General features: G+C 61.6%; 1 protein-coding gene across 1 annotated transcript; it reads right to left on the bottom strand.

Moving 5' to 3' along the window:
• Window positions 1-9,832: 9,832 nt before the first annotated feature.
• On the bottom strand, window positions 9,833-13,240 carry LOC109759356 (glucan endo-1,3-beta-glucosidase 8). Its single transcript, XM_020318183.4, has 2 exons — window positions 12,569-13,240; window positions 9,833-11,278 (listed from the first exon to the last, which is right to left on the bottom strand). The coding sequence occupies exons 1-2, from the start codon at window positions 12,907-12,909 to the stop codon at window positions 10,162-10,164; spliced, it is 1,458 nt and encodes a 485-aa protein (XP_020173772.1). The 5' UTR covers window positions 12,910-13,240; the 3' UTR covers window positions 9,833-10,161.
• Between the last annotated feature and the right edge of the window lie 700 nt (window positions 13,241-13,940).

The raw sequence follows: 13,940 nt of genomic DNA, 5'->3' as shown, positions 1-13,940 counted from the left end.
GTGTGCTCACGCCACTGCCGCCCTGGCTCAAGCTGTCGGCATTTGAGGTGTAGGAGAACGCTGGGTGCGTGGAAGTGCAGAAGGATGGCGCAGGCCAAGAGGGATCCGCCTCTGTTGCTTGGCTGCCCCATCGCTCGTGCGAGCCCGACGGCCCGACGACGAGCACCCTAGTTGCTTCTGTTGCAGCCCGGCGGCGTGCCTGCATGGGGCGCCAGGCCGGCAAGGAGAGCTCCGCAACATGGTGTGCTCGCGTCACCGTCGCCTTGGCTCAACATGCTTTGTCTTCGGAAGGTCGCTGAGCATGGAGTTCGTCACGGCGCCGTGTGCTCGCGCCACCGCCGCCCTGGCTCAAGCTGTCGGCATTGGAGGTGCAGGAGAACGCCGGGTGCGCGGAAGTGCAGAAGGACGGCGCGGGCCAGGAGGGATCCGCCTCTGTTCCTTGGCTGCCCCATCGCGCGTGCGAGCCTGGCGGCCCCGACGACGAGCACCCTAGTTGCTTCTGTTGCAGCCCAACAGCGTGCCCGGATGGGGCGCCAGGCCGGCAAGGAGAGCTCCGCAACGCGGTGTGCTCGCGTCACCGCCGCCTTGGCTCAACTTGCTTTGTCTTCGGGAGGTCGCCGAGCAGGGAGTTCGTCGCGGCGCCGTGTGCTCGCGCCACCGCCGCCCTGGCTCAAGCTGTCGGCATTGGAGGTGCAGGAGAACGCCGGGTGCGCGGGAGTGCAGAAGGATGGCGCGGGCCAGGAGGGATCCACCTCTGTTGCTTGGCTGCCCCATCGCGCGTGCAAGCCCGACGGCCACGATGACGAGCACCCTAGTTGCTTCTGTTGCAGCCCGGCGGCGTGCCCGCATGGGGCGCCAGGCCGGCAAGGAGAGCTCCGCAACGCGGTGTGTTCGCGTCACCGCCGCCTTGGCTCAACTTGCTTTGTCTTCGGGAGATCGCCGAGCAGGGAGTTTGTCGCGGTGCCGTGTGCTCGCGTCACCGCCGCCCTGGCTCAAGCTGTTGGCATTGGAGGTGCAGGAGAACGCCGGGTGCGCGGAAGTGCAGAAAGACGGCGCGGGCCAGGAGGGATCCGCCTCTGTTGCTTGGCTGCCCCATCGCGCGTGCGAGCCCGGCGGCCCCGACGACGAGCACCCTAGTTGCTTCTGTTGCAGCCCGGCGGCATGCCCGCATGGGGCGCCAGGCCGGCAAGGAGAGCTCCGCAACGCGGTGTGATCGCGTCACCGCCGCCTTGGCTCAACTTGCTTTGTTTTCAGGAGGTCGCCGAGAAGGGAGTTCGTCGCGGCGCCGTGTGCTCACGCCACTGCCGCCCTGGCTCAAGCTGTCGGCATTTGAGGTGTAGGAGAACACCGGGTGCGTGGAAGTGCAGAAGGATGGCGCAGGCCAAGAGGGATCCGCCTTTGTTGCTTGGCTGCCCCATCGCGCGTGCGAGCCCGGCGGCCCCGACGACGAGCACCCTAGTTGCTTCTGTTGCAGCCCGGCGGCGTGCCCGCATGGGGCGCCAGGCCGACAAGGAGAGCTCCGCAACATGGTGTGCTCGCGTCACCGTCGCCTTGGCTCAACATGCTTTGTCTTCGGGAGGTCGCCGAGCATGGAGTTCGTCACGGCGCCGTGTGCTCGCGCCACCGCCGCCCTGGCTCAAGCTGTCGGCATTGGAGGTGCAGGAGAACACCGGGTGCGCGGAAGTGCAGAAGGACGGCGCGGGCCAGGAGGGATCCGCCTCTGTTCCTTGGCTGCCCCATCGCGCGTGCGAGCCTGGCGGCCCCGACGACGAGCACCGTAGTTGCTTCTGTTGCAGCCCAGCAGCGTGCCCGGATGGGGCGCCAGGCCGGCAAGGAGAGCTCCGCAACGCGGTGTGCTCGCGTCACCGCCGCCTTGGCTCAACTTGCTTTGTCTTCGGGAGGTCGCCGAGCAGGGAGTTCGTCGCGGCGCCGTGTGCTCGCGCCACCGCCGCCCTGGCTCAAGCTGTCGGCATTGGAGGTGCAGGAGAACGCCGGGTGCGCGGGAGTGCAGAAGGATGGCGCGGGCCAGGAGGGATCCACCTCTGTTGCTTGGCTGCCCCATCGCGCGTGCGAGCCCGACGGCCACGACGACGAGCACCCTAGTTGCTTCTGTTGCAGCCCGGCGGCGTGCCCGCATGGGGCGCCAGGCCGGCAAGGAGAGCTCCGCAACGCGGTGTGTTCGCGTCACCGCCGCCTTGGCTCAACTTGCTTTGTCTTCGGGAGATCGCCGAGCAGGGAGTTTGTCGCGGTGCCGTGTGCTCGCGTCACCGCTGCCCTGGCTCAAGTTGTCGGCATTGGAGGTGCAGGAGAACGCCGGGAGCGCGGAAGTGCAGAAAGACGGCGCGGGCCAGGAGGGATCCGCCTCTGTTGCTTGGCTGCCCCATCGCGCGTGCGAGCCCGGCGGCCCGACGACGAGCACCCTAGTTGCTTCTGTTGCAGCCCGGCGGCGTGCCCGCATGGGGCGCCAGGCCGGCAAGGAGAGCTTCTCAACATGGTGTGCTCGTGTCACCGTCGCCTTGGCTCAACATGCTTTGTCTTCGGGAGGTTGCCGAGCATGGAGTTCGTCGCGGCGCCGTGTGCTCGCGCCATCGCCGCCCTGGCTCAAGCTGTCGGCATTGGAGGTGCAGGAGAACGCCGGGTGCGCGGAAGTGCAGAAGGACGGCGCGGGCCAGGAGGTGTCCGCCTCTGTTGCTTGGCTGCCCCATCACGCGTGCGAGCCCGGCGGCCCCGACGACGAGCACCCTAGTTGCTTCTGTTGCAGCCCGGCGGCATGCCCGCATGGGGCGCCAGGCCGGCAAGGAGAGCTCCGTAACGCGGTGTGATCGCGTCACCGCCGCCTTGGCTCAACTTGCTTTGTTTTCAGGAGGTCGCCGAGAAGGGAGTTCGTCGCGGCGCCGTGTGCTCACGCCACTGCCGCCCTGGCTCAAGCTGTCGGCATTTGAGGTGTAGGAGAACACCGGGTGCGTGGAAGTGCAGAAGGATGGCGCAGGCCAAGAGGGATCCGCCTCTGTTGCTTGGCTGCCCCATCGCGCGTGCGAGCCCGGCGGCCCCGACGACGAGCACCCTAGTTGCTTCTGTTGCAGCCCGGCGGCGTGCCCGCATGGGGCGCCAGGCCGACAAGGAGAGCTCCGCAACATGGTGTGCTCGCGTCACCGTCGCCTTGGCTCAACATGCTTTGTCTTCGGGAGGTCGCCGAGCATGGAGTTCGTCACGGCGCCGTGGGCTCGCGCCACCGCCGCCCTGGCTCAAGCTGTCGGCATTGGAGGTGCAGGAGAACGCCGGGTGCGCGGAAGTGCAGAAGGACGGCGCGGGCCAGGAGGGATCCGCCTCTGTTCCTTGGCTGCCCCATCGCGCGTGCGAGCCTGGCGGCCCCGACGACGAGCACCCTAGTTGCTTCTGTTGCAGCCCAGCAGCGTGCCCGGATGGGGCGCCAGGCCGGCAAGGAGAGCTCCGCAACGCGGTGTGCTCGCGTCACCGCCGCCTTGGCTCAACTTGCTTTGTCTTCGGGAGGTCGCCGAGCAGGGAGTTCGTCGCGGCACCGTGTGCTCGCGCCACCGCCGCCCTGGCTCAAGCTGTCGGCATTGGAGGTGCAGGAGAACGCCGGGTGCGCGGGAGTGCAGAAGGATGGCGCGGGCCAGGAGGGATCCACCTCTGTTGCTTGGCTGCCCCATCGCGCGTGCGAGCCCGACGGCCACGACGACGAGCACCCTAGTTGCTTCTGTTGCAGCCCGGCGGCGTGCCCGCATGGGGCGCCAGGCCGGCAAGGAGAGCTCCGCAACGCGGTGTGTTCGCGTCACCGCCGCCTTGGCTCAACTTGCTTTGTCTTCAGGAGGTCGCCGAGCAGGGAGTTTGTCGCGGTGCCGTGTGCTCGCGTCACCGCCGCCCTGGCTCAAGCTGTCGGCATTGGAGGTGCAGGAGAACGCCGGGTGCGTGGAAGTGCAGAAAGACGGCGCGGGCCAGGAGGGATCCGCCTCTGTTGCTTGGCTGCCCCATCGCGCGTGCGAGCCCGGCGGCCCTGACGACGAGCACCCTAGTTGCTTCTGTTGCAGCCCGGCGGCGTGCCCGCATGGGGCGCCAGGCCGGCAAGGAGAGCTTCGCAACATGGTGTGCTCGCGTCACCGTCGCCTTGGCTCAACATGCTTTGTCTTCGGGAGGTCGCCGAGCATGGAGTCCGTCGCGGCGCCGTGTGCTTGCGCCATCGCCGCCCTGGCTCAAGCTGTCGGCATTGGCGGTGCAGGAGAACGCCGGGTGCGCGGAAGTGCAGAAGGACGGCGCGGGCCCGGAGGGATCCGCCTCTGTTGCTTGGCTGCTCCATCGCGCGTGCGAGCCCGGCGGCCCCGACGACGAGCACCCTAGTTGCTTCTGTTGCAGCCCGGCGGCATGCCCGCATGGGGCGCCAGGCCGGCAAGGAGAGCTCCGCAACGCGGTGTGCTCGCGTCACCGCCGCCTTGGCTTAACTTGCTTTGTTTTCAGGAGGTTGCCGAGAAGGGAGTTCGTCGGGGCGCCGTGAGCTCACGCCACCGCCGCCCTGGCTCAAGCTGTCGGCATTTGAGGTGTAGGAGAACGCCGGGTGCGTGGAAGTGCAGAAGGATGGCGCAGGCCAAGAGGGATCCACCTCTGTTGCTTGGCTGCCCCATCGCGCGTGCGAGCCCGGCGGCCCCGACGACGAGCACCCTAGTTGCTTCTGTTGCAGCCCGGCGGCGTGCCCGCATGGGGCGCCAGGCCGGCAAGGAGAGCTCCGCAACATGGTGTGCTCGCGTCACCGTCGCCTTGGCTCAAGATGCTTTGTCTTCGGGAGGTCGCCGAGCATGGAGTTCGTCACGGCGCCATGTGCTCGCGCCACCGCCGCCCTGGCTCAAGCTGTCGGCATTGGAGGTGTAGGAGAACGCCGAGTGCGCGGAAGTGCAGAAGGACGGCGCGGGCCAGGCGGGATCCGCCTCTGTTGCTTGGCTGCCCCATCGCGCGTGCGAGCCCGGCGGCCACGACGACGAGCACCCTAGTTGCTTCTGTTGCAGCCCGGCGGCGTGCCCGCTTGGGGCGCCAGGCCGGCAAGGAGAGCTCCGCAACGCGGTGTGCTCACGTCACCGTCGCCTTGGCTCAACATGCTTTGTCTTCGGGAGGTCGCCAAGCAGGGAGTTCGTCGCGGCGCCGTGTGCTCGCGCCACCGCCGCCCTGGCTCAAGCTGTCGGCATTGGGGTGCAGGAGAACGCCGGGTGCGCGGAAGTGCAGAAGGACGGCGCGGGCCAGGAGGGATCCGCCTCTATTGCTTGGCTGCCCCATCGCGCGTGCGAGCCCGGCGGCCCCGACGACGAGCACCCTAGTTGCTTCTGTTGCAGCCCGGCGGCGTGCCCGCATGGGGCGCCAGGCCGGTAAGGAGAGCTCCGCAACGCGGTTTGCTCGCGTCACCGTCACCTTGCTCAACTTGCTTTGTCTTCGGGAGGTCGCCGAGCAGGCAGTTCGTCGTGGCGCCGTGTGCTCGCGCCACCGCCGCCCTGGCTCAAGCTGTCGGCATTGGAGGTGCAGGAGAACGCCGGGTGCGCGGAAGTGCAGAAGGATGGCGCGGGCCACGAGGGATCTGCTTCTGTTGATTGGCTGCCCCATCGCGCGTGCGAGCCCGGCGGCCCCGACGACGAGTACCCTAGTTGCTTCTGTTGCAGTCTGGCGGCGTGCCTGCATGGGGCGCCAGGCCGGCAAGGAGAGCTCCGCACCGCGGTGTGCTCGCGTCACCGCCGCCTTGGCTCAACTTGCTTTGTCTTCGGGAAGTCGCCGAGCTGGGAGTTCGTCGCGGCGCCGTGTGCTCGCGCCACTGCCGCCCTGGCTGAAGCTGTCGGCATTTAAGGTGCAGGAGAACGCCAGGTGCGCGGAAGTGCAGAAGGACGGCGCGGGCCAGGAGGGATCCGCCACTGTTGCTTGGCTGCCCCATCGCGCGTGCGACCCCGGCGGCCCCGACGACGAGCACCCTAGTTGCTTCTGTTGCAGCTCGGCGGCGTGCCCGCATGGGGCGCCAGGCCGGCAAGGAGAGCTCCGCAACGCGGTGTGCTCGCGTCACCGTCGCCTTGGCTCAACTTGCTTTGTCTTCGGGTGGTCGCCGAGCAGGGAGTTCGTCGCGGCGCCGTGTGCTCGCTCCACCGCCGCCCTGGCTCAAGCTGTCGGCATTGGAGGTGCAGGAGAACGCCGGGTGCGTGGAAGTGCAGAAGGACGGTGCGGGCCAGGAGGGATCCACTTCTTTTGCTTGGCTGCCCCATCGCGCGTGCGATCCCGGCGGCCCCGACGACGAGCACCCTAGTTGCTTCTGTTGCAGCCTGGCGGCGTGCCCGCATGGGGCGCCAGGCCGGCTAGGAGAGCTCCGAAACGCGGTGTGCTCCCGTCACCGTCGCCTTGGCTCAACTTGCTTTGTCTCCGGGAGGTCGCCGAGCAGGGAGTTCGTCGCGACGCCGTGTGTTCGCGCCACCGCCGCCCTGGCTCAAGCTGTCGGCATTGGAGGTGCAGGAGAACGCCGGGTGCGTGGAAGTGCAGAAGGACGGCGCGGGCCAGGAGGGATCCGCCTCTGTTGCTTGGCTGCCCCATCGCGCGTGCGAGCCCGGCGGCCCCGACGACGAGCACCCTAGTTGCTTCTGTTGCAGCCCGGCGGCGTGCCCGCATTGGGCGCCAGGCCGGCAAGGAGAGCTCCGCAACGCGGTGTGCTCGCGTCACCGCCGCCTTGGCTCAACTTGCTTTGTCTTCGGGAGGTTGCCGAGCAGGGAGTTCGTCGCGGCGCCGTGTGCTCGCGCCAGCGCCGCCCTGGCCAAGCTGTCGGCATCGGATGTGCAGGAGAACGCCGGGTGCGCGGAAGTGCAGAAGGACGGCGCGGGCCAGGAGGGATCCGCCTCTGTTGCTTGGCTGCCCCATCGCGCGTGCGAGCCCGGCGGCCCCGACGACGAGCACCCTAGTTGCTTCTGTTGCAGCCCGGCGGCATGCCCGCATGGGGCGCCAGGCCGGTAAGGAGAGCTCCGCAACGCGGTGTGCTCGCGTCACCGTCGCCTTGGCTCAACTTGCTTTGTCTTCGGGAGGTCGCCGAGCAGGGAGTTCGTCGCGGCGCCGTGTGCTCGCGCCACCGCCGCCCTGGCTCAAGCTGTCGACATTGGAGGTGCAGGAGAACGCCGGGTGCGCGGAAGTGCAGAAGGACGGCGCGGGCCAGGAGGGATCCGCTTCTTTTGCTTGGCTGCCCATCGCGCGTGCGGTCCTGGCGGCCCCGACGACGAGCACCCTAGTTGCTTCTGTTCCAGCCTGGCGGCGTGCCCGCATGGGGCGCCAGGCATGCAAGGAGAGCTCCGCAACTCGGTGTGCTCTCGTCACCGCTGCCTTGGCTCAACTTGCTTTGTCTTCGGGAGGTCGCCGAGCAGGGAGTTCGTCGCGGCGCCGTGTGCTCGCGCCACCGCCGCCCTGGCTCAAGCTGTCGACATTGGAGGTGCAGGAGAACGCCGGGTGCGCGGAAGTGCAGAAGGACGGCGCGGGCCAGGAGGGATCCGCTTCTTTTGCTTGGCTGCCCATCGCGCGTGCGGTCCCGGCGGCCCCGACGACGAGCACCCTAGTTGCTTCTGTTGCAGCCTGGCGGCGTGCCCGCATGGGGCGCCAGGCATGCAAGGAGAGCTCCGCAACTCGGTGTGCTCTCGTCACCGCTGCCTTGGCTCAACTTGCTTTGTCTTCGGGAGGTCGCCGAGCAGGGAGTTCGTCGCGGCGCCGTGTGCTCGCGCCACCGCCGCCCTGGCTCAAGCTGTCGGCCTTGGAGGTGCAGGAGAACGCCGGGTGCGCGGAAGTGCAGAAGGACGGCGCGGGCCAGGAGGGATCCGCCTCTGTTGCTTGGCTGCCCCATCGCGCGTGCGAACCCGGCGGCCCCGACGACGAGCACCCTAGTTGCTTCTATTGCAGCCCGGCGGCGTGCCCGCATGGGGCGCCAGGCCGGCAAGGAGAGCTCCGCAACGCGGTGTGCTCGCGTCACCGCCGCCTTGGCTCAACTTGCTTTGTCTTCGGGAGGTCGCCGAGCAGGGAGTTCGTCGCGGCGCCGTGTGCTCACGCCACCGCCGCCCTGGCTCAAGCTGTCGGCATTGGAGGTGCAAGAGAACGCCGGGTGCGCGGAAGTGCAGAAGGACGGCGCGGGCCAGGAGGGATCCGCCTCTGTTGCTTGGCTGCCCCATCGCGCGTGCGAGCCCGGCGGCCCCGACGACGAGCACCCTAGTTGCTTCTGTTGCAGCCTGGCGGCGTGTCCGCATGGGGCGCCAGGCCGGCAAGGAGCGCTCCGCAACGCGGTGTGCTCGCGTCACCGCCGCCTTGGCTCAACTTGCTTTGTCTTCGGGAGGTCGCCGAGCAGGGAGTTCGTCGCGGCGCCGTGTGCTCGCGCCACCGCCGCCCTGGCTCAAGCTATCGGCATTGGAGGTGCAGGAGAACGCCGGGTGCGCGGAAGTGCAGAAGGACGGCGCAGGCCAGGAGGGATCCGCCTCTGTTGCTTGGCTGCCCCATCGTGCGTGCGAGCCCAGCGGCCCCGACGACAAGCACCCTAGTTGCTTCTATTGCAGCCCGGCGGCGTGCCCAGCAGCTGCTACTGCAGCCCTGGCCGCTCCGACGCGCCGGCAGCGGCCAGATCACAGGGTGGGTGGGTGAGAGAGAAAAAATGAGAGAGGTGGGATAGGTGGATGGATGATAGGTGGGCCATGCGGGACATGCAACAGACGAAGTGCACACAGAAGACGTCTGTTTTGTGTTCGTCTTTGATCCAAATTTAAGATGAAAATGGGTCTAAGCGTACAGAAAATGGGAATGGGTCTGTGCGTTGGGCAACTTTTTTGTCAACGGAGGAAATGGAGCCGTGCGTTGGAGTTGCTCTAATAGAACCTTTCATGTGGATCATGCACTCTCGCAAAAAGAAAAAGAAAAAAAAAAGAATTAGAAGAATCACTAATGCACCGAAACATACATACATCAACTCCAATTCTATCAAATTCAAATAGTAACGTGTATGGTCCTATCAGTCATCGCTCCCTAGCTAGTCCCTGGTTGAACAGTGACCACTCACTCACTCCCACCTGAGGACTAGTTGCATTTGGTACCAGCAAGTCAGCAACAAATCAGCTAGCATCCCATGTTTGTTTGTTGCATTTGGCACCGTGCCTCGCAGCTAGCCGTCGGAGATGGCCAACGCCATGTCTACACGTTGGCTTAGCTGTGCTACTCCTATTGATCGGCATGAGCGAGCTCTGGACACGTTCATTCCGGGGGAAGCGACAGACATCGACGGCGACGAAAGCAACACGAAAGCGTATCGTTCGTTGTTCTTGGAAGTTGTTCTACTCGCTGTGCTTCAAACGTGGCCTCTTCGAGACACAGTTTGGTATATGATGTGCCTAGTTTTTAGTTGACTTAGACTTAATCAAATCTCAGTCAAGTGCAATAATGTGTATGAAAGAAAATAGAAAAAAATAAAAACAATTTTTTTTACACGATCTTAATGTAAGATTTCATGAATATATCATCGACTGAGTATAAACAAGTCGCAGTCGACTGAGATTTTGCAAAACTGTTTTTTATAAACAGAAACATCAACAAACCATATGCAGACTACTCGGAAAACATGAAACCCATGACCACACTATCAACTTTGACAAACATGACCACATAGTCCATACTTGCACATCGCAAACAAACCCCCAATAAAAACGCTTTGGCTGAAAGCAGCAGTCACTACCAAATCCATGGAGACGAGCCAAACCATGAGGTCACCAGAGAGTTCACCTTCATATGCTCCACCAACAGAGGCGAAGCAGGGCACAAACATAGCTCCCAAAGCTCGGTTATGGTAGCCACGAGCACGGTGATAAACTCGCCCTCAAAGATATACTTCCTCCGTTTTAAAATAAGTTACTCAACTTATTTGGGATGGAGAGAGTACGACACAAGACAACGACATGCACATCAGTGTGCTCAATCTTTCTGGCTATACATCTAAATAAACCCTTGGAATCCGAGGTCCATGGGCTCCTGTCCTGTGATCATATATACTACAGTAGCGTAACACGTATACAAACCAAAAGAATATCTACAACTACAAGTGTGTAACCTCTAGCTTCTTCATGTAGTTAACTTCTCCAGTCACTACTAACTAGCACCGCATAGCAATGAGATCCGGACTCAGAGCATGGTCACCATGGCCACAAGAACCAAGGCGACCAGGGCCGTCGTCAAGAGTACCGTCGGCCGTCCCGCCGCCGAGGTGGTCTCGAGTTGTATGGTGAAGTTGCAGGTGCCCGTGGAGGGGTCCTGGCGCGTGCTCACGGCGAGCCCGTCGAAGCCGCACGCCACCTCGTCCTGGTCCTGCACCTGGAAGTAGGCATTGAAGGCGTAGGAGGCGTTCCCCGCGGCGTCCATGCCGTTGCACGTCGACCCGAGGCTGAGCGAGGTGCAGTCGGCGTTGGTGCACGCGTAGCCCACGCTGTCCGCGAGCTTGCTCATGTTGGCCGCGTTGGCGTTGAGCACGCACCACACCCGTGGGAGGTACTCCACGCCTCGGGCCCCCACCAGCGCCGTGTTCCGGCCCTGCCCGGTCGGGTCCATGGCGTACTTGGGCTGGCCATCGTACCGCATCACGCCCCAGTGCCGCTCGAAGTAGCCCGGATCCACGCTCTTGACGTCCTCGTCGATGAGGCTGAAGAGGTAGATCTCGATGTACTGGTTGGGCCGCAGAGGTGTGCCGGCGTTGCCCGCCAGCTTCCGGAACAGGCCCGTGTAGAACCGCTGCGCGTAGGCGGCCGTGGCGTGCTTTTCGCCGTCGGTCGGCCAGCCGACCTCACCGACGATCACCGGCAGGCCGCCTACGCCGGCCGCTGTGAGCGCCGACACGAGCGTGTCGAAGTTGGCGTCGAACACGTTGGTGTACTGGATGTTGCCGTCGACCACGGGGCTGCTGGCGCCGTCGAAGAAGGCGAAGTCGAGCGGGAAGTCGTCGTTGCCGTACAGGCTTAGGTACGGGTAGATGTTGACCGTGAAGGGCGCGCCGCTCTGGTTGAGGAACTGCACGATCTCCGTCATGAGGCCGGAGATCTCCGGCCGGAACCGCCCGGCCGACGGCACCTGGTTGTCCTTGGGGGACTGGTACACGTCGGCGTTCAGCGGCACGGTGGCCTTGACGGTGTCGCCAACGCCGGCCTCGTCAAGGGCCTTCTGGATGTTCTGCAGGGCCGGGAGCGTGACATTCAGGAAGGTGCCATTCAGGGACGACAGAAACGGCTCATTCCCGACGGCAACATATCTGCAGGTAGGGGGGATGCATAATTAGTTTTCATACCATGATTATCAAAACAAATTTGAACAAATGCTGTTATTAATCCAGATGATTTTTTTTCCTGATAAAGGATGTTTTTATTAACTCAAAATGTAGCATTAAGCGGACACCCGGCCTTTGCATAGCAAAGACGCACACAAGCAACACTAACAGAAGATAGTTTCAGTTGTGACGGCTAGTTCACCCGCGAACAAATTTCCAGGCATGATGCGGGGTCAGGGCAAATTGCATGATGTGTGAAGATTCTTCTCCAACTGGTCACCAGTATTTAGTTCTTCAAAACTTTGCACTCAACAGTTTGTGCCCATGTTGTAGAAAATAATGTGTTAAGGACTTGGTGGGTGTCTAGTGGGCGCCAAGAAGGGCCACTTAAATCAGATCAAGTGCTCTGCTTTTTAGTAATAAGATAACTAATCCCTTTTAGGCGACAAGAATTCAGTGGGATGATCGGTCCACGTGGGTTCACTAGTGCGTGCGCGTGACAGATCGTTTTCAGAAATTTCTATCGATCTTTCAAAAAAAAAGGAAATAATTTTCTACCGAAGAACAAGTTAGCAGATAACAAGTGCCGAAAGTAAGATTCTTCGTGCATCAACTGGGCAGGACAGATGCAAATATGCGATGGATATGTGTAGGGAGGTAGCTTTATGTTGCAATTAGCTGAGGCATGCCAAGGTTACCACTTTGCTGACAAGAAAGCTTCCAGTGAACGAGTCAGGTAGGGACAATCAGCAAATTGGACATCCACATCATCCTATATTCCTATACCTATGGTGAGTATTTTAGGCACCCACTGTGAATTATCAAACAAGATAAAGGTTTTGGGCCGCACGCTTCAGACTCAAGCTTTTGGAAGAAGAAAAAGGAAGCTGAGATCTAGAATCAGGACATAAATAGTACTATCACTGTACACAAATCAAGAAGGTTAATAAATACGAATGGAGTATATCGTAAACTCACAATATGCACATTTAAAGAAAGAGTAAGAATATAAACATCGTTATCAAATACTCCCTTTGCTCAAAATAAGTGACTGAACTCCGTACTAACTTTAGTATAAAGTTATACTAAAATTGAGACATTATTTTAGGACGAAGGGAGTAATTAAAACTGCAATTATAACACGATGACAACGGAAGCATCGATCAACAACAGGCATGAAAACAGAATAGGCAGAGAGGCCATGCGAGATTCTGAATCGAAGAGGAAGAGAGAAGAGGATCATCATGGATCGAGGAGGAGTAGAGCTGCTCTCACCGGATGTTGACGCCGCCGCCGAAGTTGTATGCGCTGACGTTCTTGTGCACCCACTCCCTGGCGGTGTCGTAGTCGGTCATCATGTCGAGCATCTTGTTGGGGATGGCCACCATGACCTCGATGCCGGAGCCGGCGAGCGCGCCCAGCGGCTCCGCGTCCGCGTCGAACAGCTTCACCTTCTTGATGCCATTGTCCTGCAGCATCCGCACCACGGTGCTGGGCGGCAGCTGGTGCGACGCCATCGTGCCCCAGTTCACCCCGAGCCCCACGGCCGCCGGAAGCCCGGCGACGGCCAGCAGCAGCAGAAGCACCAGCCGCGGCGCCACAGCCACGCCCGCCATGATCGAAGCACCAAAGCTAAGCTCCCAGCCACACAACCACGCAAGAAGAGTTCACGAATGATCGGAGCAAGCACCAGCTGAGCTAAGCTTTGAGGCCACACACGGACGGAAGAAGAGTTCACGAATTTAACGCGGATTTTGGTTCCAGCTGGGGGACGTACGTGTAGGAGGAGGAGAAGGGATGCGAATTGGATGATGGGGAGGTGCGAACGATTTGATTATTTTTCTAGTGCGGTGGCGGTGGCTGCTTTTGTGAGGCGGGACAAGGACGGGCGGTTTTGGATAGAACTGCACCTGGACGTGTGAGTGATCTGTGATGACGAACAACCACATAGACATCGCAGCAGGCCGGTGATGGTGAAGGCAAAGGCAGCTAGCTCTACAAAGTTTCGGTCGTCTCCCGATCTAGTACAATAGATCGGCGACATTACACCAAGGTTGTGTTAGATCAACGACACTTATTTTGAGACGTAGGGAGTAACCGACCACGTACATCTCTGCAAGCATCATAGAGCAATGCATCAACAAAGTTGGCAGTAGGGCAACACGTACAGGTGTTGTCAGGTCAACACTGGTGTTAACATGTGCGTGCAGTGTGTTGTCCAAGTTTGTTCGTCGTGCCTTGAGAACCAACTCAACCGAAATATTTTTTACTAGCGAATCTCTCTTCAGATTCAGAGGAGCGGGGCATCGCTCTGCTTCGCAACAATTTCTACAGTTATTAAGAACAGGACGCCGTCCATCCTACTTGAATGTCAACGCTCTTTATGTAAAGAACACTTGTACCCGAACCCAAGCATGCAAAGTTCCTATTCTTTTCCCATAGGGTCCGATAAAAAGATCGGGTTCCACTGTCAAAAGATAATGAAACTCCATGCTTCTTCGCCGAGCCCATGTGTCCACCTCCCCTCTGCCGGCCGCTTAGGCGTCCGGTGGCGGGCAGGGGATCCCGGTGCCTCGGTTCCGGCTAGTAATTTGAGTTAGATTTTTTTTCTTTTTCTCGTATGGTCTTTCGGGCAGATGGCGGCGTT

Source organism: Aegilops tauschii, chromosome 4 (genome assembly GCF_002575655.3).
Source record: "Aegilops tauschii subsp. strangulata cultivar AL8/78 chromosome 4, Aet v6.0, whole genome shotgun sequence".
Classification (NCBI taxonomy): Eukaryota; Viridiplantae; Streptophyta; class Magnoliopsida; order Poales; family Poaceae; genus Aegilops; species Aegilops tauschii.
The sequence above is the reverse complement of the archived record's forward strand: the minus strand, read 5'-3'. Positions and strand labels throughout refer to the sequence as shown.